At 55.8% G+C, this 25,171-nt stretch overlaps 1 protein-coding gene across 5 annotated transcripts in view; it reads left to right on the top strand.

Annotated features, from left to right (window-relative positions):
* Positions 1 to 25,171, top strand: part of ADAMTS17 (ADAM metallopeptidase with thrombospondin type 1 motif 17) — a 273,147-nt gene that overhangs the window by 193,184 nt on the left and 54,792 nt on the right. For 3 of the 5 annotated variants that reach the window (XM_039844085.1, XM_039844086.1, XM_039844084.1), the window contains exons 20-21: positions 4,929 to 5,133; positions 8,671 to 8,823. In XM_039844085.1, the coding sequence (XP_039700019.1) occupies positions 4,929 to 5,133; positions 8,671 to 8,823 (358 nt within the window). Of the gene's footprint in view, positions 1 to 4,928; positions 5,134 to 8,670; positions 8,824 to 18,504; positions 18,683 to 19,906; positions 22,601 to 25,171 lie in introns of those variants that run through there. The other 2 variants (XM_039844083.1, XM_039844087.1) reach the window with 2 other exon arrangements.

The following is a 25,171-nucleotide window of genomic DNA, read 5'->3' as shown; positions in this document are numbered from 1 at the left end:
GTGTCCACACAAAAACTGCGTGCAGACACCCGCCGTAGCTTTATTTATGAGCCGAAATGTGAAAATAGTACAAGTGTCCATCAACTGATGAACCGATAGATAAAAATGGAGTGTATATCCATATATCGAATATTATTCAATAAGAAAAAGGAATGAAGTACTGCTACATGCCCCACCCTGGATGAACCTTAAAAACATTATGCTAAGGTCGTCACCACAAGGAGGTCACCATGACGCTCGCCTCCCCCACGCCCACATCGAAATCAGAGCTAAACTGTAGAACAGCCATCGCTGAGAACCGCCTGAAGACCAGCTGAACAGAAGTCCTATAACTCAGGACATACGAAAGAAGCCACAGTGAAACTGTTTCCTGCACTACAGATAAGAGAACAAATGATACTAAGTGAAAAAAAGCCAGTCACAAAGAACCGCATAGTGTATGATTCCATTTACAGGAAAAGTCCAGAAGAGGCAAATCTATAGAGTCAGAAAGTACATTAGTGATCGTCTAGGGACGAGAGGGATGGGAGCGGGGTGGGTGTTGGGAGATGGGGTTTCTTTTTAGAGTCATGAAAATGTTCTAAAATTGGTTGTCATGGTGATTTCTCAACTCCGAATGTATTGAATTGTGTTCTCTCCACGTCTGGTGTGTGAATTATAGCTCAATGGAACGGTTAAAATGGTCCCTTCCGCTTAGTGATGTGTGACCTCGGGCCAGCCGCTCACCTCTCTGCACCTGGACTTCCTCCCCTGTAGATCGGGGGTACAGGATCACGGCAACAGCCACACAGGTTGGCCCGCGTCAGGCGCTGAGGACAGGGCCTGGCACCCCCAGGAAGCTCTCAGAATGCGTTCGCTGGGGTAAGATCTGCACATACCATTCCAGAAACATCTTCCCTTGAACCGTATTTTAGCAAAGTGGTACAGTCTTTTCTCCCTCCCCGCCTCCTTCCTTCCTTCCCTCCTTCCTCTTTCTCCAGCAAATGAGAACTAGTCGTGATGACCCCAGGACCTTTTCAGGAAGATGCGGCAGGTTCTCAGATCCTGACCAGTCGCCCCCCGACCCTGGTTTTCAGGGCTGGTCTTCATACACTGAAGCCTCGGTATCCGGTATCCGTGCATTTATCCATCTCGTCTCCGAGGCTGAGGGTCGCTCCTTTCTGCAGCCCTGAGTCTTAACCCTAAGCAGGAACAGAACTTTGTGGGTGTTGCTGGCTGTCTCTCCAGACAGCAATACCTGCTTCCGGTGAAGGTCACGTTCACAGACCGGCATGTTCGCTTCTCAGGATGCTGTCCAGGTTTTCATTTCCTCTTGTAAAAAACAAACGTGGGAAGAACATTATTACTTTTCGGGAAATAGATGGGAGCACTCGTCATTCTCCGGTTTTTAAATGGAGAAGCGCCGAGTCGACGCTTAACGGGGCAGCTGCGAAACGGCACCCCGTTCCCCCGGGAGAATGTCACAGCCCCGGTCGTTAAAGTCCCCGTTAAAGTCGCATTGGACGTCCTGAGCGCACTCCTCCCTCCACAGACAGCTGTTCAATAAAAGCAACCGCGTATCTTCAGAGACGATAAGTGGCACACGTGACAGGCACGTTTGAATCGCTGTCACAGCGGAGCTGCCGGCTTCGATCTGCGCGGAGCTGGGATCGCGACCCAGCGGACAGGAGTGTCCGAGGCGGCCCGAGTCCTCCTCGGTTTTCCTGGGAAGCGGCCCAGGAGGTCCGGCTTTCAGCCATCGGGCCTCTGCCAAGTGTCCTCATCCCTGGGCCCTCAGCGCTCATGGTGACTGAAGCTGTGAGTGCCCTGGGACAGGCTTCGTCACCCACAGGAAAGCAGAGCAAGTGTCACAGCCCAGTGGACAGCGGCCGTGAACCAGGGGGAAAGGGAAGGGACTCACATCCCAGGGTCCTCCCCTGTGCCGGGCACCTCTCCGGGCGTTACCTGTCCTAAATCTATCACCTGGCCTTCCCGAGGGGAGGTGACTAACTCGCATCAAGTTATAGGGTTCGGTGCCCGAGCAGAGGCCTGCCGTTTTTCACGTTTCTGTCATCCAAGTCAAGTAAATTTTTTGAAAAAACATGCATCCCGTTTTGAAGAATGTGATCTGGAGATGCCACTGTTTCTTTGTGACAAATAGGTCCCGCATGAGAAGATTTCACAAGATCTTTGCCGAGTTTAAATCTCAGCCAAATCGAGACTTGACTAGAAACTGAATTCTTGGATAGAAGCTGAAGCTTCTCAGAACTGTAAACGTCGGGGGATGAGGGGGTTTGGTTAGCAAATCAGAGTACCCCAAAATGTCTCCATCCTGATCCCTGGCACTCGTGAATATGTTAGCTTACATGCCAAAGGGAAGTTAGGGTTGCAGACGGAATTAAGGCTGTGTTACGGGTTGAGTCATTCGTGTCCCCCCCAAAAAGACGGTGCGGCCCTAACCCCCCAGGACCCCAGGATGTGACCTGATTTGGAGAGAGCGTCACTGCAGATGCGACGAGTTCAGACGAGGTCACACCAAAGTCGAGTGAGCCGCTCGTCCAGTCTGACTCGCGTCCTTAGAAGAAGATGGCCATTAAGGACACAGAGACACAGAGGGAATGCCACGTGAAGACCGAGGCAGAGATTGGAGCAATGACTCCGCAAGCCGAGACACCAAGGCACGCCGTGGATTGCCGACTGTCCCCAGGGCCTGGGAGAGAGGCACGCAGTGGCCTCCCAACGCTCCTCAGCGGGGACAGACCCTGCCCACACTTTGACTTTGGACTCGTTGCCTCCAGCGCTGTGAGTGAATGCATTGTTTTTTTCTAAACCACCCGATTTCTGGTACGTTCTCCAGCAGCCCTAGTAAACTTGTACAGGTAGTTAACCATCTGGCCTTCAACTAGAGAGATTATCCCGGATTATCAGAGTAGGTCCGTTAGAATCACAAGAGTCCTTAAAAGCCGAAGAGAGCGGCAGAAGAGAAGGTTAAGCATGTGAGAAGGACCGAACTTGACATCGCTGGACTGAACTTGACATTGCTGGCTTTGAAGATGGAGCCATGGGCCAAGGAATCAGGGCAGCATCTAGCAGTGGAAAAAGGCAAGGAAACAGAATCTCAAAACAGAAGGAACCAGCCCTGCCAACACCTTGATCTTAGCCCAGTGAGAGCCACGTCAGATTTCCAACCTCAGAAATGTAAGATAATAAATCTGTGTTGTTTTGAGCCACTTAGTTTATGGCAATTTACTGTAGCAGCGGAAAAAAAAAAAAGAATCCAGGGCTTCGGGGAGCGACGGAGCTGCCCAAGGACAGTTGAACTTGAACTATGTGCCGAGGGGCTGAGTCGTGTCCCCCCTGAGTCCACAGGAATGCGGGTCGGGTGGCCTGAGTTAGGGAAGTGTTAACGGTGGCTTCCTCGAGAATTATATAGTTTTATTGCTTCTAAGAAGAGCTGCTAAATCAAACGTGGCTAATAAATGTCACTCTGAAGGTTTTTAGGGGACATAAGTGAAAAAAACTATCAGGCTCAAGTTGTAATTGTAATAAAATTGTTTTATGGAACTGTAGCTCCCTTCCCAATTACTGGATGTGGAATTAACAGCGTTTTACCCCGATATCCGGTCGCGCGTCGCTCCATGGGCGCCCGCCTGTGTCCCCACAGCCCTGCGCTCACCTGCGGCTGGACAGCGAGCCCCCGTCACCGACCGTCCGGCTGGTTCTGTATGCTCTGTTTTAGTACGTTATGTCCTGTATACGTCGTTCATTGGTTTACCATCTGTCCCCATTGGAATGGTCAGATTCACTGTCTCATCATCAGAATCTAGAGCTGGGCCTGGCACGTGGGACGCCCTCAGGGACTGCGCCGTGCAGGGGCGGGCGGACACGCTAGGCAGCTGGGACCAGAGAGGAAGAGCAGGTCGGCACCCTCGGGGACCCGTCAAAGGAACCCACCACAGACGTCTCCAAATGGCGGCGTGGGCGGCGTGGTCAGGTGGAACTTGGGACTGTTTGACAAATGGGGGGGGAACTGGACGGTCATCAGAGCTGGCCGTCTGGACTGAGCCAGTGTGTCAAGCAGGGAGCTCCCGAGGTTCGTGCAGGGACCAGCCGCGGAGAGTCCTCTAGTGTCCCAGAAGGGCATTGGGATGCCCGTTTGTGTCCCGAGGAACCATGGTTCCCAATCCTCTCAGCTTCTTCCAGCACCGCGAGGCCAGCAGAGACTCGGAGAGCACCGTGGCCCCCGAGTATCAGGCCGGCGAGTGAGCGTTAGTTGAGCGTTTACTGAGGCCTCGGCAGCTTCGTCTTCCCACCGCCCACCAGTGGCCTTCTCGAGCGTGACAGTCCGCACTCAAGAGGGCCGGCCACTCTTCGGAAAGCAGGGCACCTGGTCCTGGTGTGTTCAAGCCGGCACCGAGGTGTCTTTTGTCAAGAGCTGCACCAGCCAGCTTCGGCTGCGGTGACAGACGCCCCATAGTCTCAGTGGCTTACGGTGGGGTTGTAGCTGCAGAGCTCACCGTTGGGGCAACCCTGCTGTTCCCACGCAGAGGGCAGGACACAGGGAGGCAGGGCCGAACCGCGTAATGACACCCAAGGCTTCTGCGGGGACCCAGCCAGCTTCCTGTCCACTCACACCTTATTGGACAAAGCATGTCACGAGGCAGTGGGTGGGAAATGTCATCCCACTGCGAGGAGAGTGACCACTTGGGGACGAGGACTTAATCTGCTATAGATGTGCTGTGCTCAGGATTTCGGTGGCAAGGAGGCCATCGACCCACTCGGCGCAGCTTGCTCCCTGTGCTCCGAAGCGCTGGAATGATTTCTAAAGCAGACCGATGGCAAAGCTCTCTGCGTCCGTCCGCCTCCCTCACGTGGTGCAGGCAGAGGGCCCTCCGGGGAGCTGGCCTCTCACTCACTGTCCTCTCTCTGTCTCTCTCCCTTCTGGGCAGGTGGGTGACCGGCCCGTGGAACCCCTGCTCGGCGACCTGTGAGAAAGGCATCCAGCACCGGGAGGTGACCTGCGTGTACCAGCTGCAGAACGGCACACACGTCGGCACACGGCCACTCTACTGCCCAGGTCCCCGGCCCGCGGCCGTGCAGAGCTGCGAAGGCCAGGACTGCCTGTCCGTCTGGGAGGCATCTGAGTGGTCACAGGTGGGTGTCAGGGCTGCCGCCGGTGGCCTCGCCCGTGGGGACCCCAACCTGGTACCTTTTCCTCCGTTGTGTTTGTGACGTGTCCCCACCTGTCCTAGCCCTTGCCAGCCCCCGGATCGACTCAGAGCCATCTGCCAGCTCACGCATTCTCAAATTTCATCTGAGATAACCACGTGGCTAAAAAATATGGAATATTGTATTTTTGATAACATATACCACAGTACTTACAGACTCGTTTCTTTTGAAAATTCTCATACAAATATGGATGGATGGATGAATAGGTAGGTAGGTAGGTAGGTACATGATAGACAGACAGACAAGACACACCTGCTGACTTGACACCCTCTGCACATATTTGGGCCGCCGTGCACTCGGACTGGGGAGTGGAGTCAAGACCACTGAGGCCGTCTTTGCAGAATGCAAGCGGCCGGCAGCTGCTGGGTGGGGCGGCTTTTACTGTGCAAGTCCAAGTCATAAATCTCATGCCATAAACCGTTTTTTTTGGAAAGAGGTAAATTAAGCCTTAAGTTTTTAACTTCGCAGAATTGATCCCGGAAATATCACTTTATCTTAAGTGATCTCATCCTTCTGGGCTCTGCATTGACTCGGCACTAATGATTTTGATTGTTTGGCTAGAAAACAAACAAACAAACAAACAAAAAAGAGCTGAATAAAGGGCCAGCTCCCCTCAGGTCCTCGTCAGATGTGCTCTGGGAAGTCAGACAGGCTGGTTCCAAGGCACTCCTCAGTGTGGAAAACATTTTTAAAGTTCCTTTTTGTTGCCAAACAGTTGGAATTATTTTGAATAAGAAAGTGTTCAGCCTATTCTTACAGAAGGAAAATCCTGCCCTTGGCTCTTCTAAAACTTTTGCTTTTCAGACAGATTTTGACATGTAACAGTTTAAAGACCTGAGTGTTCAACCTGCCCTTTATGATGTTTTAAGAGAAGAAGAAAATTGAAAAAAAAAAAAAAATTTTAACTTATGTGTACTTAGGTTTAAGTGTAACATTTAAGGGACCTTTTCGGGGGAGGGGACATGTGTCCAACCCCCGCCTCCCATGAGCTTTAGGGCCTTGATCACCTGGCTGTCGATCCACACAAGATTTATGCTTTAATCAGATCAAAACCATAACTTTTCCATTCAGGCTCTTTGCTATGAAAAAAAAAAAAAAAAGCCTCTTTACCAAAATAACCAAGCCCGACGTCATCAGCTATCATCTTCGGATTAAAGAACGCCAAAAAGTGAGACAGTCAGAACAAGATTTATAGAAACACCTCTGTCTCTGCGTCTGTGTGTCTGACCCTGCCTGATTCCGGTCCTGAAATAGCATCCACGCCAGTCGGTCTGACTCCGGCTCGGCCAGGGTTCCAGCAAAACGCATCTTCCTAAATATTCACTAAATATTCAATTTAGACTCAAATCTGCAACCCCGCCCCCCGCCGCCGCCGTGAAGATTTGCTCAGAAAATTGGCGCTTCTGCCACTTGTGCCACGTGCTCAAGGCCCTCTGACATTGATCCCCCTGGCAACGCTTAGGTTTAAATTGCTCACGGGAGAATTTGAATCGACAGGGAGCACCTTTATTCAGCCAGCAGTGCTGATCACTCTCAGCGTCTGTCCCCGGCTTCTTCCCAGCTTCGTTAGAATGAAGAGCAGATGTCAACAAAGGAAGCAAAAGGTAGCGAGTGACTCTCTCCTGTCGTCGGCTTGCGGGCCCCATCCCTCGGTCAGGAGCCTGGAGAGAAGCTGAACGCTGTCCCAGCCCATGGGGACGAGCCATGGTTTGGTCAAGAAACAGGCTGGACGTTCGGTGTTTGAAATTCAAGGGAAAACAGCAAGGAGCACAGAGCAGAGTCAGACTCGGGCAGGAGTGGCGAGGAGGCTGACGGCTGCAGATGAGGCCAGGGGTGTGAGCATCGGTATCAGGGAGGAGGCTGTGAGCCACGTGGTGAGGACGTAGTTGGCGGAATAGTCAGGTGACATCGCCACGCGAGGAAGCAGGGGACAGCCCGGGGCTCCAAGCAGCAGCCCTGCTGGCCCCAACGCACCCTGCCCAGGCGGCACTGTGGGCGAAGCCTGCCGTGGGCTGATCCTCGCCTCCGAGGTCCCTCAAAACCGGCCACACGTGGGCGAAAACGCACGCGCTCTCCCAGCTCCCCAGGTGGCAGACACCACAACCAGCTCTGACACACGTGTGTTCTAATACAAGCCGGGCTAAATTCACCTCAAAAAGAAAAGAAAAAAGCCCAATGGGACCTTCAGACAGAGAGCTAAATTAAACTCACGGGAAAAAAAAACTAGGTAACGTTAGAATAACTGTTAATCACAGAAATACAAAGAACATTTGTCCTATAGGCATTTTTTCGGGCGTCAAGTTTGTTATAGCTGAAAAAAATCGGCTACAGACACATCAAGCAAGTCTGAACCCAGGAGTTAGAGTTGCTGGGGTCCGTTTTGCACCCCTGCTGCTCGTGAGCACCGCTCCCCCACCCCCGATGAGAGCGCTGGGCCCCACTGTTGGGAGGGAATGGCCCCCAGCGTCTCCCGGGCAGCCTGAGTCTCCTCGTGTCTGCACAGCTTGGCCAACCACAGTCATCAGGCCACCATCTCTGTGAGTCACGTGCTTGCTCGGCAGTGGGGACGGGGCTTCCACACCTGGCACACCAGCTCCACAGGCCATGCCAGCTCATGCACAGTGTCACTCATTTCTCCTCCCTGCCCCCCCGCCCCCGAGGTCACGAGTCCGCTCTGCCTGGGCCTCCTTCTGCTTTGTGTTTCGACGTGGGGAAGCCGTCTTGCCAGCCTGGACACTGTCCCTTCCTGAGCTCCAGGTGGTGGCACCAGGAGGGGGCTCCGACCCACCCCGCGGGTCCCCCGTCACTGCACCTGCCACTCCTCAGCCTCTGTCACTCCTTCCATGCATCTTGCTGCCTGAGGCCGTGGGAATCGGGACTCAGCACTGGCACATCGTCGTCGCCCCTCAGGCCCTACTCAGGCCCCCCCCCACACTGTCCCTTGGCCCTGCCTCCCGGGAAGTAAGGGAACATTGTGACCGCTCTGGCATCCACCATTAAAATAGTCGTTGCAAGGGCCGCCAGCTGCCAAATGTAAAAGTCACCTGTGGTGCTGACGCCATTTTTCACCCTGAGCTGGTGCCTTTGCCCCGGTCTGGCCCTGCAGAGGCCATGGACCTGGGGGGCCATGTACTTGGGGGCCGCATACCTGGGGACAGTGTACCTGGGGGCCGTGTACTTGGGGGCCGTACCTGGGGGTCATGGCACTGGGGGACCCTGTACCTGGGGCCATGTACCTGGGGTCCTGTAACTGGAGGCCGTGGACCTGGGGGCCATGGACCTGGGGGCCGGGTACCTGGGGGCCAGCTGGGACCTCGTGCATAAGACCAGGAGGTTTGAAGGACACGAACCCAGCACCCTCCTCGCGTCCCCAGCACTGGGCCTGGCAGCTCGTGGGGACTTCCTAGGTGTCGGGACTTGAGCCGAACCGGCCCGGGTTACATATTCAGTGGTGTCTTGCAGTGTTCGGCCACCTGCGGCGCGGGGACGCGGAAGCGGACCGTGACGTGCACCAACTCACAGGGAAAATGCGATGCTTCCACGCGGCCCAGAGCCGAGGAGGCCTGCGAAGACCACAGCGGCTGCTACGAGTGGAAGACGGGGGACTGGTCCAAGGTGAGGCCAGCGCGCATGCGCGTCCGCCCGCGCAGGGCAGTGCGGGGCGGGGCTCAGGGGCAGGAACGCGCCCCCCTCACGGGCCTGGTTCACGGCCGTGACCCCGGTCTGACCACTCGCTTTCCAAACCCCGCACCTGCCGGTGACCCCACCACACAGCGTGCAATTCTAAGGGGACCGACTGGCCCCCAGAGCGCAAAGCCGTGGCCCAGCACCCCGTGGGTCGTTGGTCATGCTGCCATCACAGGGGCCCCGCATCGGCCAGGCAGCCTCGGCCGAGACACACACCCAGGGGGCTCGTGGGCGCACAGCACTTTCGTCGTGTCCAGGATGCTTAGGTGAGGGCGGGCGGGAGAAGGCAGGAGCCTTCTCCACCACGGAGATCGTGCTGGGGCGGCAGGATCAGGCAGCATTCAAATGAGTTTAAAAAAACGATCTTTGCTGTTTAATCCTTTCCATTCCTTCACCTGGTGTCTCTGACGGGTTCCCGCCAACTGAGAGCTAAGTGCTGTTGTCACGTGTGAGAACCGCCCGAGGTGGTTCTTCTAAAGAGCCTTTTCCCCCAAACTGTAAACTTTCTAATGGAATTTCCTAACGTCCAAATCTCGAACGAGAGCGCGGAGAGCGTTCGTGTCGACTTCTGCTCTCAGCCGCCGAAAACACCTCCCTGTTTCTCTCTGGCTGTCTCTTCCCTCAAAGGCTTGCAGACGGGTGGCCCAAGAGCCACTGTTGTGTCACGTGGGCTGCACGATCTCGTAAACGTTTTGAAGTTAGCTGCTAACGTTTAAACGCAGGGAACTGTCACCCGAAAGCTCGGATTTGGGCTTCTCTCTGAGAATCTGGCAACCTGGCACCGTGGCCTGGGTCCTCACGCGGCCGCCGGCCCCTCTCCCTGGACCGCGGGTCTCCGGCTCCCCAGGCTCCTTGCAGCCGCATGGGGCTTTGATTTACCTGCTTGGCTCTGGCAGGGAACGTGGTGTGTGCTCTGCTTTAAGGAGGAAGGAATGGTTTGTCGGTTAGAAAGCAGAACTTACTGGAATCTGGTCTTTGCAGAAGCGCCATCCCCCACGTAGGTCAGACTACAGACTCCCCCTCGGAGTGCGTAAAATCCACATTTCTCAGGCTCCAGCTGCCTGGCTGTGTGACAGTGCAGCATCTGATCACAGCGGATTTGAGGAAGACCAAAATCACCTCCTTTCTATTTACTCCTGGATCAGAAAATCTGACCAAAGCAACAGAACCAAAGCCAACAATCCAGTTTGTCCAAAAATCAAACATATGAATGTAGTAAAGCTTAGTATGGAGCTGCCGGGATGATTCTTACATGGAAGGGGAGGCTTCGCTTGAAGGCCCTCGCAAAATAAATACGCCGTTAGGACGTGGAGTCTCGGGATAGAGTGGTTAAGAGGCCCACTTACAGCTCCGGGTCACCAATTAATGAATCTTGACCTCTCTGACCCTCGGTCTCTTTATCTCTGAAATGGGAAGCATGGACGCTGGCCCTGCCTGCTTCTCAGAGCTGCTCGGAGCCTTCAAGGTGCTAGTACCTTGTGTGACTTAGCGCTCTGGTGACTAAGCCTGTCTCCTTGCCTCAGACCTACTGCCCAGTGTTCACGTTTTCGGGGCTTTCTGAGCTAACATTCTCTTATCAGTGGGGCTCCCCAGCCTCTTATAGACCCACACCAATCAGTGTCTCAAAACCAGGCGCATCCAGACCCAGCCTGGGAAAGGCCACCAGTGTGTCCCAGAGGCGAGGTGTCAATCGTTTAGGTTCTGGTCAGAAAGCGTTCTGTGACAGAATCATCTAAAGCTTGCCTGACAGGTCACCAAGCGTCCAGCACAGTGACAGGCAGAATCTCGTTGTCTGGTCTGCAGACGTCCAGCTGTGCATTGGAATGAGGCTGTCATTATACCGGGGGAGCTAGAAGGGTCCCCGTGGTCACACGCGGAACACAGCCTTGCACTAGTGAAGGGTGCAGGAAGCGGGGTTGAGGTCAGTCGGTTCAGGTCTGGGCCACCTGGCACTGTTTCCTCTGTGCTGTGTCCCTCTGTGCTTCTTGGCACCAGGCCCTCGAGCCAGGGTCGTAATCTCGGGGAATAGAGGCTCCGAGAGGCTCCAACGGTCGCCGATGGGACAGTGAGCGTGGCTCCTGGGCTCCAGGCCCGCCAACCAGAATCAAGAGCTGTCAGGATAAGCGGCCCAAGTCGTCGGGGGTCCCTTCGGCTTTCTGGTCCCCTGGCTATAGTGTCTCAACCAGAACCTGTAGGTCAGCAGGCTGCAAATTCAGAGAATCGGAGTAAAACCCGAAGCTAAGGCTGAGAACAGGAGGAAGGAGTAGTTTGAAAGGGAGTGTGAGTTGAAGGGGGAGGCGTGTGCACGCGTGTGCACGCGCGTGTGCGTCTAAGAAAGCATTTCCAGTCTCGAGGCTGGAGCGGAGACAGTGGGGATTTTCCTCATTGTTTAAACCTGCTGTTTCAGGTTTCGGCAGCTCCCGAGGTTCGCATTGCCCGTGCCAAGTCGGGGGAAATCTGTCAAAAATGCTTTTGAAGAGCTTTTGACATTTCACCAGCCAAGTGCCTGTCAGACACATGGAAAATGGAGTTACTGTGGGGGTGTCTCTCCCCCCCCACCTCCCTCTCTCCCTCCCTCCCTCTCTCTCTCTCATTCTTGGGCAGGCTGGCCCCTCGGAGAACGACTCAGTGAGAACACGGGGTGGGCACATGGCACAGGGAGGGTTCACCCCACCCTGCATCGTGTCACCCTAACCGGGCCTCCTGCTCGCCCCACAGCCTGGGGAGGGTCCACCTGTGCCTGCTCTGCGGGCCCCGGAACTCTTCCGTGCATTAAGCTTTCCTGCAACATTTTCCTCTTCCTGAGATTTTCACAGCCTCTTTTAGCTAATTCTCAAAACCCCCCTCTGGGATCGGGTGTTATTTATAGTCGCGATTTTGCAGCCGTGAGAAGGGACAAGGGCGTCCTCACCTGTCACAAGGGCTGGCCCCCATGCGATGACAGCGAAGGGTCCTCCCTGCTCGGGGCGGTGTGGCCTGGCCGTGAGGAGTGTGGGCCTCGCACGTCGGGAGCGCAGAGTGGATGCGAAGCTGGTGCCAGCTCGCGGTTGGCGGACGGCGCGCAGGAAGTCGGTAGCCCTGTGGCCACCGTTAGCATTTTATGATTATCCTTACTCCAGAGAAGCCAGGCCAGGAATGCTCGCACAATGTTGTCACCTGGGTCCAGGAGCAGATGGACAGGAACTGTCATCTACGGGGAGGGAGGTCTCTTTTTCGGTTTCGCGTCAGCCCTTTAGAATGTACATCACAGGCCGAAGCAAATAGTTCTCTCCTTTGTCGCCATGAACCTTTTGCCCTCTGTGCACCAAAAACTTTTAATTTTATTATTGCTTTTCCAGTAGAACTTCCACCCCAGGTGTCTCTGACTCCCTCTCGGAGCAAAGGAAGGAGACCGTGGGTTGGGTGGCAGGTCACCAGGCCTGGGATGCGGGGCTGGGGGCGCTTGCTGGGGTTGGGGGAGGGGCGTGAGGGGCTGCGCTTTTTCATCAGGCTCATCTGACGAGGAGCTTTTCTGGTGGATTTTTTGCCCACCCCATTTTTGTCTCAGTTTCCTGTGTCCTGGGGAGCCACATGAAACGTTAATGTAACGAGCGACTTCAAAAAAAACACGCAGCGCTGAGGTCTTGTGCTTCAAACAAGACCAGATATGTTTTCTGTGGATCTGTTTGCTTGGATTTTAAACACCTGAAAAATGGCTCGGCTGCGATGCTTGGGGCTAATTTGATACTATCAGAGACGCTGCCTTTCCTCGCTATTTAATTAAAGCCGAGGCCGAGGGGAGGCCGAGATGGAATTTTGTTTTCTGAGCCTGTGCCATCCTTCCTGCAGCAAGCTCAGGTCACAAGAAGGGGCCCTCAGACCTGTCCGGGGTCACATTTGTCTTTGGGGCCACATCAGCCTCTGTTGTGCTCCTGGAGGTCATCTGACTCAGGAGCCAGGAACAGATAGACACCCACATCTGCCTGCAGAGGCCTGGTGACGGGCCTGGCCACCCAGGGAGAGCTAAGCGAGAATGCCAGGTGTCAGTGTACCTCCCCGGGCCCCAGGGACCCCCTGGTCGGCTCTCTGCTCTCGGCCCTGTGCTTGCTGTTGTCGATAATAATAGCAGTACTTATCGAGGGCCCACTCGACCCCAGCCTCCCAGCTAGGCACCTGTTCCAAACTGTCTCTGATCACAGAAACCATTCTGCAAAGAAGGTTTTATTATCCTTATGCCACAGGTAAAGAAACCGAGGCTCAGACAGGGTAAGTAACTTGCCCAAGGTCACACAGCTAGTGAGTAGGTGCAGCGTGCTAACAGGCCCACCCCAGGGAAGGTGGGGTTACGTGTGGATTTTAGGCTGGTTAGTCACCCCCTCCACTCAAATGGAAATACAGCCAGTGTGGAAAACGAGTCGTTGCAAGAGTCTTCTACTTTTATTTGTAATTATATAGGTAATTCTGTCTCATTCTAGAAGACACAGAAAAGACGAATTAGTCCCACAAACCAGATGACAGCATGGCACATTTCTTGTTTCCACGGTTTGCCTTCCAGACTTTTATGCAGGCGCACACACACGAGTCTTGAGGGAAAGTGGCATAGTTTGGGGATGTGCCACTTTGTCACCTGTCTTCTCTCCTGACACATTGAGACAGCCTCTGTGGGTCACACGGTTGGTTCCCAGGCAGATAAGCAGCCACCCGATGTTCTCAAAAGTTCTTGCAAGTGAGTACAAGCCACTCACAGCCCAGAGCTATATAAACAACAGCCCCTAGGACTCCAGCTAAAATTTTGCAAAAAAAACCTCATCCAGGGCTCAAAAGCCCTCAAGGAGCAGTTCTTTCTTCCAGACTGGAAAATTAAAAGCCGGTGACCCATCCTAGGAAAGACAGTGAATCAGGTGAGCTGGGTGTTTGATTCCTGGCCTCCCGTGAAAGCGCCATCCTGTACAACCTCTCATTCATACAGGAAGGTGGCATTTGTTTCGTGGGATGGGGCAGCCTGGGTCCTGTTCCTCCTTGGCCACTCACTAATTCTCTGACCTTGGGCAAGATGCTGACCCCTGCTGAGCTCGGCGGCCAACGTCAGCCCCAGGACTGTTCCACACTATGGGGAGATCTTACAGGACAAGTGAACACACTACCCTGCCTGCACACTCACGAAAGCTATCGCCCCAACACACACACGCAGCCCTAAAGCACGTGAAGCCAGACTGAGAACCATCAGAGGGGAAATTAGTCCTCAAGGTCAGAGTCACCCCTGAACACCTGAGGTTTACGATGGGCCTTGATCATTTCCGGGCGGAGACCTTGTCCATTTTACACTTGGTGTTAATAGACCCACAGGGTTGAGGCCTTGCTGGATTTTTCACATACATAATAGCGACACCTGCAAAAGACATCGAGACCCACCCTGGCGGTCCTGGCCAGGAAGTGACTCAGCCGGGCTGATCGCCCAGCCGGCGGGGCCTGGCACCTGGTGGCAGTGATGCCACAGGGGGCGAGACGGGCGTAGTGACCGGCGTCTTCTCCGTCAGCCTGTGCAGTCCTCTGGGGACCCAGAAACCTAACGACCGCCCGTCTCGTCTGGGTGCCCCTGCTCCCCAACAAGGAATGTGCGGGCACCCGGCTCGTCCTCCTCCGGGGGTGTCTGCTGCGGCGGCCCCAGGCCGGTGGTCCACATCCAGATCTGACAAGAAGAGGGGTCCCGATGCTGTCTGTAGACCCCTCTCTTCCCGCGAGTCTCGTTAGTGCCAAATAACCACAGAAATTGGCCCTAGGTACATGGGAATGCCCGTTTTCCCGGGGAGCAGGGTGTTCTGTGTTTTTTTTTTAATTCTATGACCAATTTAGATCCAAAAGTCTTTAATCGTGTAGGTGGACTTGTCGAATGCCTGCTTAAAATATGTAATTTATTCATGTAGTTATACATTCACATTTAAAGTTACGTATTTTAATTTAGAAACATGACCATTTCCTGTCCAGCGCATTATAAAGTTGAACCTGATGAAATTGCAGCTTGTACAAGGTCAAAAACGGCTGAAAACAAGCAGCTGTGTACAGCGCAGCCCTGCGTTTGCAATGTCTGTCTGCCCCGTCCCTCACTCGCTCCGCTTTCTGAGTCACCTGTTCAGGTCACCAGAGTGGGCGTGGCCACTGCCCCCTGCGTTCTCTGAGATGCGCATAGTTCTGAATCTGTATGTGCCACTTTCATTGGATGTCCCCTCACAGGGCGTGGCATAAGATCACACTATGTTGGCATATGATCGCACTGCGTGGGCATGGCCTTGCCCTGAGTGGGCATGGTTCTGCCCTGCGTGGGCGTGGCCTTGCCCTGAGTGGGCATGGTTCTGCCCTGCGTGGGCATGGTTCTGCCTTGCGTGGGCATGGTTCTGCCCTGCATTGGCATGGTTCTGCGCTGCGTGGGCATGGCCTTGCCCTGCATGGGCATGGTTCTGCCCTGCGTGGGCATGGTTCTGCCTTGCGTGGGCATGGTTCTGCCCTGCATGGGCATGGTTCCTGCCCTGCTGGCTGCGTGGTTCTGCTCTCACGTGGTATTGGTTCTGCTCTCCACTCATGGAAGTGGTTCTGCCTTGCATGGGAGCGTGTTTCTGCCCATGGGCATGGTTCTGCCTTATGCGTGGGCATGGTTCTGCCCTGCATGGTACATTCCCACCTGCTGCATGCGTCCTGTTCCCATGGGCTGCTCGTGGGTCCTGCTCATGGCATGTGCCTGCCCCACTCATGGTGATGTTTCACCTGGCGCATGATGATTCTGCCCTGCGTGGGCGTGGTTCCGCCCTGCGTGGGCGTGGTTCTGCCCTCCGTGGGCGTGGTTCTGCCCTGCGTGGGCGTCGTTCTGCCCTGCGTGGGCGTCGTTCTGCTCTGCGCTGCTGTGACTGCGTTGGCATGGCCTTGGCACGCACGGGATTTCGCACTGCATTGGGGCCCTCAGCCTTTTCCCTTAGTCACCCCGTCGGTCTGGTCTCCCAGTCTCCGGGTACCCCACTTAACCAGATCGCTTTGCTGAATGATATTTGACATTTCCCACACCATCCTCCCCTGTTTGTGATTATGAAGTTCTGCCTCCAGAATGAGACCATTAAATTTTCTTGCCTCTTTTTTTTTTTTATACCCCTGCTGATCTTTCTACAGAATAATTAAGTGCACCCCTCCCTCCCACCCGTGCACTGTGAGAGGATTCGTTCTTACTTAAATGTTAAGCAGCTTATTCTTTTCCAAAAACGATTTCGAGCGAAAACCTTCGCGCCCTCATATTCGAGCACACTTGTCACCTGTACTCCACACCTGTCACTTGTACTAGACTCAGCGATCAGAGCCACGGCTGAATACCCGTTCTTGCTTAATGACACGTATTTGGGTGTAAATGCCCAACTCCTCCACCGGAAGAAGGGAGAGCGGCTGCTATTCTACACCGGACGTGGAAAGAAGTTCAGGGTCGGTCACAGGTTCACGGCTCTGGCTGCCGGTTGCAGTGACCTGGAGAGCTTTGAAAACCACCGGTGCCCAGCGGCCCTCCAGAGATGCTGATTAATTGGTCTGAGACACTAAGATTTGTAAAAGCTCCCCAGGTAATTCCATGCAACAGATCCCAATCTGCTGCCACCTCCGTCCCAGAGACCACCCCCACCCCCCAGCAGAAGTCACCTTGCTGTGGCACCTGTCCCGCATTCAAGGTCTCTCACTGGCGGGAACCTCCTCACGTGACCCCATCCCTCCACCTCAGCGCCCCTCAAACTCCCCCGTGTTCCAGCGCCAACCCCCGAGGTCCGGGGTGGAGCCCGGAACTCTGCATTTGTGACACACCATGAATTCTCAAGGCCGTGAGGCGGCCTTGATGGATTTATCCAGAAGATGTGAAGCGAGGTGCAAAGCCAAGGCCTCGCCTGTCCCCGAGACGGAGCCCCTTCCGCTTCGAATGGGCCAGTGGTTTTCCCAGTTTTCACCTCTTTTGTGATTTGAAAAGCCTGGGGCCTCTCAGGGCACCATGTCCTCTGAGCCCCTTTATCCTTCTAAAGTGAAAAAAAAAAAAAAAACATGCTCCCACTTGTCAGACTGGAAAACAGGGATTCACCTGGAGCACAAAAGCCCTTTGCGAGCGGACGGTGCCCGTGTGGGCACAGATGGTAATAGCACAGCCTCCTGCCGAGCTTGTGCCCGGTGACGCCTCACAGGTCCCCAGAGAGGGTGCTTCCTCCAGCACAGACCGTGCTCAGGCCCGAGGCGGGAGAGGCAGGGGGCACACGTGATCCACACGGTACCTGGCATCCTCGCCGCGTGTCCCATCCGCGGGTGGCACCCTGCCCCCCTCTCTCCCCTTCCAGCTGACCACCTTTACTCCAGCCTTTGCTTTATTCAAATTTTGCGGAGCGCCCACAGAACCCCATAAATCACGGGCTGTGGAGGGGTTGGGGGTCGCCGGATGGAGAGAGGGTACACACAGAGCTGGCCCTCTGGCTGAGAAGAGACCAACATACTGGAGAAACAGTTGCCAGGGCTCCTGGGAGAGCGAGCAGGGGCCGAGGAGCCGAGAGCCGGCAGGCTCCCCGTGAGACGCTTATTTAAGAGAACCGGACAGGGAGCAGCGAGCTGGCAGCTCCACGTGGTGAAGTGCAGTCCGCTCTTTAGGAGCTTGGGATGGCCCGTTGAACTCCATTAGCCTGGTTTGAGCAAACGCAGGTCTGCGGGTGCTGGAGGGTCCAGTCACCAGGAATCAGGTGTCTAAACTAAGCCTGCGAGCCACATCAGGCCGTGGGTCTGTGAGGCGAGACAGGTTGCACGTCTTCATTTTCTCTACGTACTTCACTCTGAGCCTTAGCCCGCCAGTCTCGTGGGAAATTCACCCCCGGTCATCACAGGGCGCCTCTCCACACACGGGGCTGGGCAGAGACCAGGAGCCTGACGCAGCTCTAAGTGCCGGGGAGACCCCTGCGGTCATCAGGCCAGTCCTGACAGGACGCCAAGCAGCCACCCTGGCCAGCGTCTCAAGAATGTCAAAGCCCAGCTCTTCTGCCTGCGACAGGGCTGAGGGCTGGGAGGTGACATGCTGCCAGCGTAAAGTAATATTTCGGCAATTATCTTGTCTTAGCTCAAGCTGCTATAATAAAATACGCAGACCGGGCGGCTTAAACAAGACATTTATTCCTCACAGTTCTGGAGGCTGAGAAGTCCGAGGTCAGGGTTCTCGGTGAGGGCGCTCTTCCTGGCTTGCAGACACCTGCCTTCTTGCTGTGTCCTCACGTGATGGACAGAGAGCGCTCTGGCGTCTCTTCCTTTGCTTACGAGGACCCTGATCTCATCATGGGAACCCCACCCTCCAGGCCTTATCTAAACCTAATTAGCTCCCCAAGGCCCACCTCCAAATGCCATGCCATTGAGGGTTAGGGCTCCAAGCGAAAGGTGGAGAGACCCACACGGTCAGAAATAGCATCTTAAAACGGTTCCATCAGGCATCCGGGGCACAGCCGAGCCCCCTTGTCCTACAGTTATTTCAAGCACCTGAGAACGACATACAGGGGCCGGGCCCAGGGCAGCCACATCGTGGGGTCACCGTCACAGCCCCCCAGGCCAGGTCAGGCCCCCAGCTCAGGCTGTCCCTGTCTCTGGCAGTGCTCGTCGACCTGTGGGAAGGGCCTGCAGTCCCGCGTGGTACAGTGCATGCACAAGGTCACCGGGCGCCACGGCAACGAGTGTCCTGCCCTCTCAAAGCCAGCAGCCTACAGACAGTGCTACCAGGAGGTCTGCAACGACAAGATCAATGTGAACACCATCACCTCGCCTCGCCTCGGTGAGTGCCTCTGCTGGCCCCAGCTTCGGAGAGGTGCTCTGTCCCCCGGCCAGCCAGTCCCCGCTGGCGGCCGGGTCCTTTAGGCTGGAAAGCCCCCTCCTGGAGCCTTATTTGAATCCTGGAGGGAGCTGCCATTTGTCGGTTCTGTCGGGGAGAGAGGTTTCAGAGATAGAATTTCATTCCCTGTCGTGAGTAAGATGTTTGCAGACTGTGGGCTTAAACACAGCCCTAGTATCCCACTAGCCCCTCCGCCAACAAAGGGGGGCACGGGAGAGCGTTCCTCAAATGTTTCGGGGTTCCTGTGCATGAGGGGGACCAAGGGAGGTGCTTTCTTCTGACAGCGAAGGATCTGGGGGTATCATTCATGAGGACTTGGTGCCATGCGCAGAGGGGATGTGTTCTTCAGCCGACGCTTGAGAAGAAAACAGAGGTGTTGACAGGTGGCGCCTTTAAGGGTAGGGAGCTTTCGCGTAAGCAGTTTGGCCCTGAGCGCTCCAGAGCGGCCCTCTAGCAGGCCATGTCCCCGGCCGGCAGTGGCACCAGAAGAAGAAGAAGAAGAAAAAGGTCTGACACCGGTCCGATGACATCTGTGAACAGAGCTGCTGCTTTTCCGAGCAGAAATCCCCACGAAGTGTGTTCCCACCGAAGCCCCTTTCCCTGACGCTGGAATGCCACCAGCCTCGGGGGCTTTCTAGGTGACCTCCCTGGGGGGTCTTTGACAAGCTAGGTTTCAACTCGCTGTCGCGACACTCCCCCCCGCCCCATATCTTCCAGAGACCACCCTCAGTCAGGACGCCCTCTTCGCAGATCCAAGACCCTAAAGATTTGAGTCATTTGCTTGTGCTGTGACCTCGTGCTTTTGTGAGCGCTTTGATCTTCACTGCCCAGTGCCACTCTGTTTCATAAATGCCAACAGCGGTGACACCTTCCACCACAAAACAACAGTAAGCGCCACTTAGCTCAGAAGCAGAGTGTGTCGCACCCTCGCCCGGAGGAGACAGCCAGGTCACCAAACTCTGCCCAGAGGTCAGGGTCCTCATGTAGGAAAGCAGCATCCGCAGTGGCCCTGGCAGGGGACGTGGCTTCCTCAGTCTGTGCCAGGCTCCAGGGTCACCTGGTGAGGGCGGCCTCTGAGGGCGTCGGGCCACAGGCCCTCTGTGCATGCATCGTGATCTCCCTGTGCCACCCATAATCCTGGGCTTTTTCTCTCCACTGTCCCCTTAGCCGCTCTGACCTACAAATGCACACGGGACCAGTGGACAGTGTACTGTCGGGTCATCCGAGAAAAGAACCTCTGTCAGGACATGCGGTGGTACCAGCGCTGCTGCCAGACCTGTAGGGACTTCTATGCCAACAAGATGCGCCAGCCACCGTCACCGCCGTCACCAAGCTCATGACATGCGGTTCCGCGGTCCCGCGACTCTCCAGTGCAAGGTCCGCCTCCTGACATCGTGGCTGGTTGAAAGCCCACCCACCCGAGAGCACAGGAGTCCTGCGGCCGGGACCCCCGAAAGCACGCCACCCCTCACCCACAAGGCCGTCCCCCAGATCCGATCCCGTAGAACTTGAGCGTGAACTTGACGTTTGCCATTAGTGCTTTTATACTTAATATATTGTTAACGGCCACTGGATGGCTTTCTACAATAAGGAAAAAATAGGCACGAGTCCCACAATAATCACGGTTTCTGAGGTTCCGTGTACCTCAAAAGGAACACTTCCGACAACTGTCGAAAGAGAGACACGTCCCCGAGTGCCTCTGTCTTGGATTTCCTCTGACGTTTGAATCCCGGTGCTTGATGTACCGTGGGGGCGAATATCCCAAAGTGAGACATTCGACATGAAATCGGGCTTTATCCTGAAAGCCAGCGACACCCTGGCAGGGAGGACAGATGCCAGCCAGCCTCTGCTGGTGGCTTCTCCTGAGAGGGCCTGGCTGCTGGAGCCCTTTGTGACATCACAGAAGTCAACACTTTGCCTCTCTGCCCATCGCTGAACGCACTTGCCCCGGAAGTGAATCTGCATAAGCCACTGAGGAGACCAGGGCCAAGAAATTCCGCACACCACCCACGTGGAGAGAATATTCCGGAAAGGTTTGGCACTGGGGAGGCATCTAATTTTCAGATGTCCGCCACGCAGGGGAGCGAGAGCAGGACGCGTGCGAACTTGGCCACGGGCTTGCTTGCTGGCGTAAAGGGGAGCGCTCAGGACAGTTCCGTGTGCCTTCTGGGGACCTTTGCTCCAGCTCGCACTTCATAAAGCTTTGCACCTTGCAGATGGCTTCCCGTTGACCTTGACCGCCTCTCTGCAGTTGATTAGAACCTCTGGCGACGCTAGCTCAGTCCTGGCTGCTTCGCCCGTCACGGGACAGGTTTCCTCCGGGATCACTGCACGCCCACCAAGCCTCCCTGTAGCCCAGACCTTGTCCTGCTGTCAATACTGACCCCTCCTCTTCGTGGGGCAAGAGTGACACTCGGAAAAGCCCGCAGAAGGCCTTTCCCTGCTGCGGTCCGTCCCCCCCGCCCTCATGACAGAGCTGTGCCCTCTCTGGAGCCCGAAGAGATGACGAGAGTGACCTCTTTGAGAGCACAGAAGGTGTAAGGACGCTGCCCGCTCCGGGCGCTGGGAAGATGGGACCCCAGCCTGGGAACAGGGATCCTGGATACCAGGAGATCTGTTTTGCTGAGCAAGTTGGTGGGCGTTCCCAGGGGCGCCAGGGACCAAGGACGTCGCCATGAGAAGCCCACGGCCCCCTCCGTTATCGCAGAGGGCTGTCACTTAGGCTGTTCTCCATGGGGTCGCGTCCACGTGCTTCTTGATTTATTGGTGCTGTGTTTATGTATCTGCGTTTGTGTTTTTGATGTCACAACTTTCGGGTCAGTTTATACCCGAAAGAAAGAAAAACGATCATCACCTCTCCGCCATCCAGAGCCTGCCTCGTGGGCTGTGCGTTGGTTTGGGATTTTTACTACCCCGGAGGCAGACAAGCGGTAGGGGCGGCGGGGGCTTTACGTAGAGAAGCGTGGAGACACCTCCTTAGGTGGAGGGAGCCGAGAGGATGGAGCCGCCCACCCCGCAGTGTCGCCGCCAGCAGCCTCCCCAGAGCCCCGTTTCCACAAAACCCTTCAATCTCGGGGAGCTAGGGCTCAGTTTTCTCCCAGCCCCAAACGTTCTGTACTTCATCACAGACGGACAGAGCCGGGCAGCCAGCTCAGGAAGCCGGGGTGGCCGTGCTCGCTGGAGCGCCTGGGTCCATGCCTCCCCTGCTCCCCGGCCACCTTGACTGGATCAACCAGACGCCCCTGCCAAGGGCCTCCCGCCCTCAGAATGCAAATGATCGATGCCGTTACGGTTAAACACGCCAGCGTTCGCCGAAGCCCACGTCTTCCCGAGCCCGTTCGCTCACGCCGATGCCCAGGAGGTGACTGATTTCACTGAAGCCATCGTGACACTCCTGTTCCGCTTCGTTCAGAGGACATGGAAGCCCTGTGATTCTAGCAGCGATGGTTTCTTCATTGTTAACAATGCCCTGTATACTGTCACTCAAGTACTGTACCTTTCGGTGGCACAGATGTGTTACCAGCTACGGAGTCTTATGACCTAATGGTGCTACTTTCATTGGTGCGAATGAAACTCTCTCAGCTGACAGTGGCTTGATTTTTATCAGAACACAGAGAAAGATCCTCGATGCCAATAATATCATTCCTTTGTTCTCTTTTCTTCAGAGTCAAATGTATATAGTTTTCATTAGTTAACTTACATTACCCGTGGTATTTTTGTTTGACGTTTGGTGCTGGTTTTAAAAGGAAAAAAAAAAAAAAAAGAGCAGAAGACAAACATTGGACACCACTGTAAGTGAAAAATTACTCATTTCATTGGAAGCGAGCAGGATATGTTTAATAAAATGTTTTTCCTTAACAACTTTAAGCTGTCTGTGAAGTCAAAGACAAAAACCAGTCCTCGGGCGCTGTGCGAAGGCGGCCGTGTCCTTCCCTGCCACGTGGTCGCACAGCTTGTCCGGGGCCTGGCCGCAGGGAGCTGCGGACGGTGTCAGAGGTGGCCGGTAGATGCAGTTCTGGCGGGTGGCTGCGTGTCCCCAAGCGAGCGCTAAATCACTCAGTCCTGGGCCTCATCCCTGTGTGATTGCCAAGCCCTGGGTGGGGACAGGGAGTTCTGACAGCTTCGCCGCGCGTCTGTGTCTGACACAGAGCAGCAGCCACCTCGCTGGCAGAGCCGCCCATGCTCCGTGGGGGGGCGGTGAGCCCTGCTGCCGCGGGGGCCCCTCGCTCGGAGCTCGGGCCCCAGGCATGCCAGAGTGGGCACCTGCTGCCCGCGGCTCTGCCTCTCCAGACTCTAGCCCCCACCCCAGCCCCGCCGACAGCCCGCACAGCTTCCCCCTTCCCGCAGGTGTGAGCTGGAGTCTTGCGCCTCGTCCTCTCCCGGGCGGGGGACATGGCAGAGGCGCCACACCATCATAGCTGGAACCGCTGCAGCCAGTTGGGGCCCATCTGGGCCTGGCTTGGTAGGGATGTCACAGCCCCTGCTCCTGGAGGGGTGGGGTCATCTCCTGGTGTCAGGGAGAAAAAGCTCCCCACCCAAGAACTTGGAGCTCTGTCAGACAGAGAATGCTTCCTCTCGTGTTGGAGCAGCATCCAGAAATTTCATGAAGAGATTTTTTTTTTTGTCATAGACAAGGAACCACCCACAGACCCCGGTTCCCAGGAAACCGGGTATGAACCCTCCAGAACAATCAGCCGCCTGCCTCAGGGACCCGTTCGGCGGTCTCCTCCCTTTTCTGAGAGTTCTGGTCTCTCTGGTGGGGTCACATCGAACAGCCACGACGCCGCGTGATCTCTCTATAAGCCGCTTGGGTGCCTGGGTGGCCCACAGCGGTCCCGTCTGTTCGATGAAACTGACGAGCCCTCAACCAGCAAGTGTTGAGTGGGCTTCTCTCAGGGCCCAGGCCCTTCCTGGAAAGCCCCAGAAAACCACCGCAAACGAACAGAAGACCCTCTGGGAAGACGACGGAGTCCTAGACGACAGGGAATGAACGAGGCGGGCAGCCCTGTGTGCGGGGTGCCGGTCGACCCTCCGGACGCAGGCCGCACGGGCCAGCGGTCGGAACCATCTACAGCGGCGGCTCTCGCTCTGCAGGCATCTTGGCAAAAGCCCATACGTTCCTACTTCTAGACACACATGTGCCTCATCCGTGTCCCCGGTCTCTGTCTGGTAGTGGGAGTGGTGGCCCGGTGCTCGTGCAAGGCCAGCCTCGGTCCGTCACGTGCTAGCTCTGCCTAACTTTCACACATCTCCAGACCATTCCGCTGGCTTCTGCCCCTTGGACTGAACTAACAGCATTCTTGACGGGTCACCGGGGACCTTCGGGGTGTCCAATGGCGCAGAGAAGAGTGACTCTCAGCAGCCCCCGCCTTTGCGATACCCTCTTCCCCCAGCTGTGGACCGGTCTCCGGAGCCCTCATCCTCCTTCCGGCTCCGCGTTCTCCGCCAGCCCCCTGGGTCACGCAGAGCCCGGAGCTCAGCCCTGCACCCTTCTCTGTTGCTCCCTAGGTCATGGCTGTCACCCAGACCCGCCACTTCTAAAACCACGTACCTGCCAGTATCTCCTCAATTAACCTATTCAACCTCAATCTCCCTCTCGAGCTCCGTGTTCGTCCTGACCTCTCCCAGGGAAATGGAAGGGGCTGCAGCAGCTCCTCAGAGGTGTCCCAAACCTGAGATCTTGTCAGGAGAGGTCACCTCTGTGCCTCACGGCGTCAGCTGCGGCGGCCTCGTGGCCAAGTAGAGGCTGGGATTATCAGAAGGCTGGCAGCTGAAGCCAGCTATAAGGACTCCAACCAGGACTGTGGACCAGGACTGTGGGCCAGGACACCCACAGGCTCTCTGTCTGATGGGCTCCTTGGCTACGCTGATGGCATGATGGCAGGGTTTCAGTGACAAACGCCCCAGGGAGATGGGGACACTCCAGAGCTCTGTCACTCCTAGGGAAGACCACTCAGAAGTTGCACAGCGTCCCTTTTACCATCCTCTCTACTAGTTGAGGCAGTCGCAGAAAAGCCCACTCGAGCTCAAGGGTTGGGGACAAAAAGCCCACCTCTTGCTGGAGGAGTGGCCAGCCTCTGGAAGAGCAGGTGAGGTCAGAAGGGTTGTTGTGGCCATTTCGGCAAAATTCACTCGCCCTTCCCCGCCCCCCGCCCCCCAAGTCTCGGGCCGTTTCAGCATCACGTGAGGCTCGCAGTCGGGGGCTGCGGTGTGTCGGTCGCGCAGGCGCAGAGGCTCCTCCTACCGCTCCCGCGAGTGCAGCGTCCTGCGCGATTCGTCCCATCTTCACAGCACTGAACTCAAAAGAGACAGGGTCAGCCCCCGACCCCCAAGACAAAGCGGCGGGGCGGGCCGGGGAGAACCGCGGTGGATACTTCCCATTTTAAAAGGAGGGGAAGGGAAAGCATGTCGCCGTCGCTCGCACAGCGCTTT

This window comes from Pteropus medius, unplaced genomic scaffold, assembly GCF_902729225.1.
Source record: "Pteropus medius unplaced genomic scaffold, Ma_sr-lr_union100, whole genome shotgun sequence".
NCBI classification, from domain to species: Eukaryota; Metazoa; Chordata; class Mammalia; order Chiroptera; family Pteropodidae; genus Pteropus; species Pteropus medius.
Note: the sequence above shows the minus strand (reverse complement) of the source record. Positions and strands in the feature narration are given on the sequence as shown.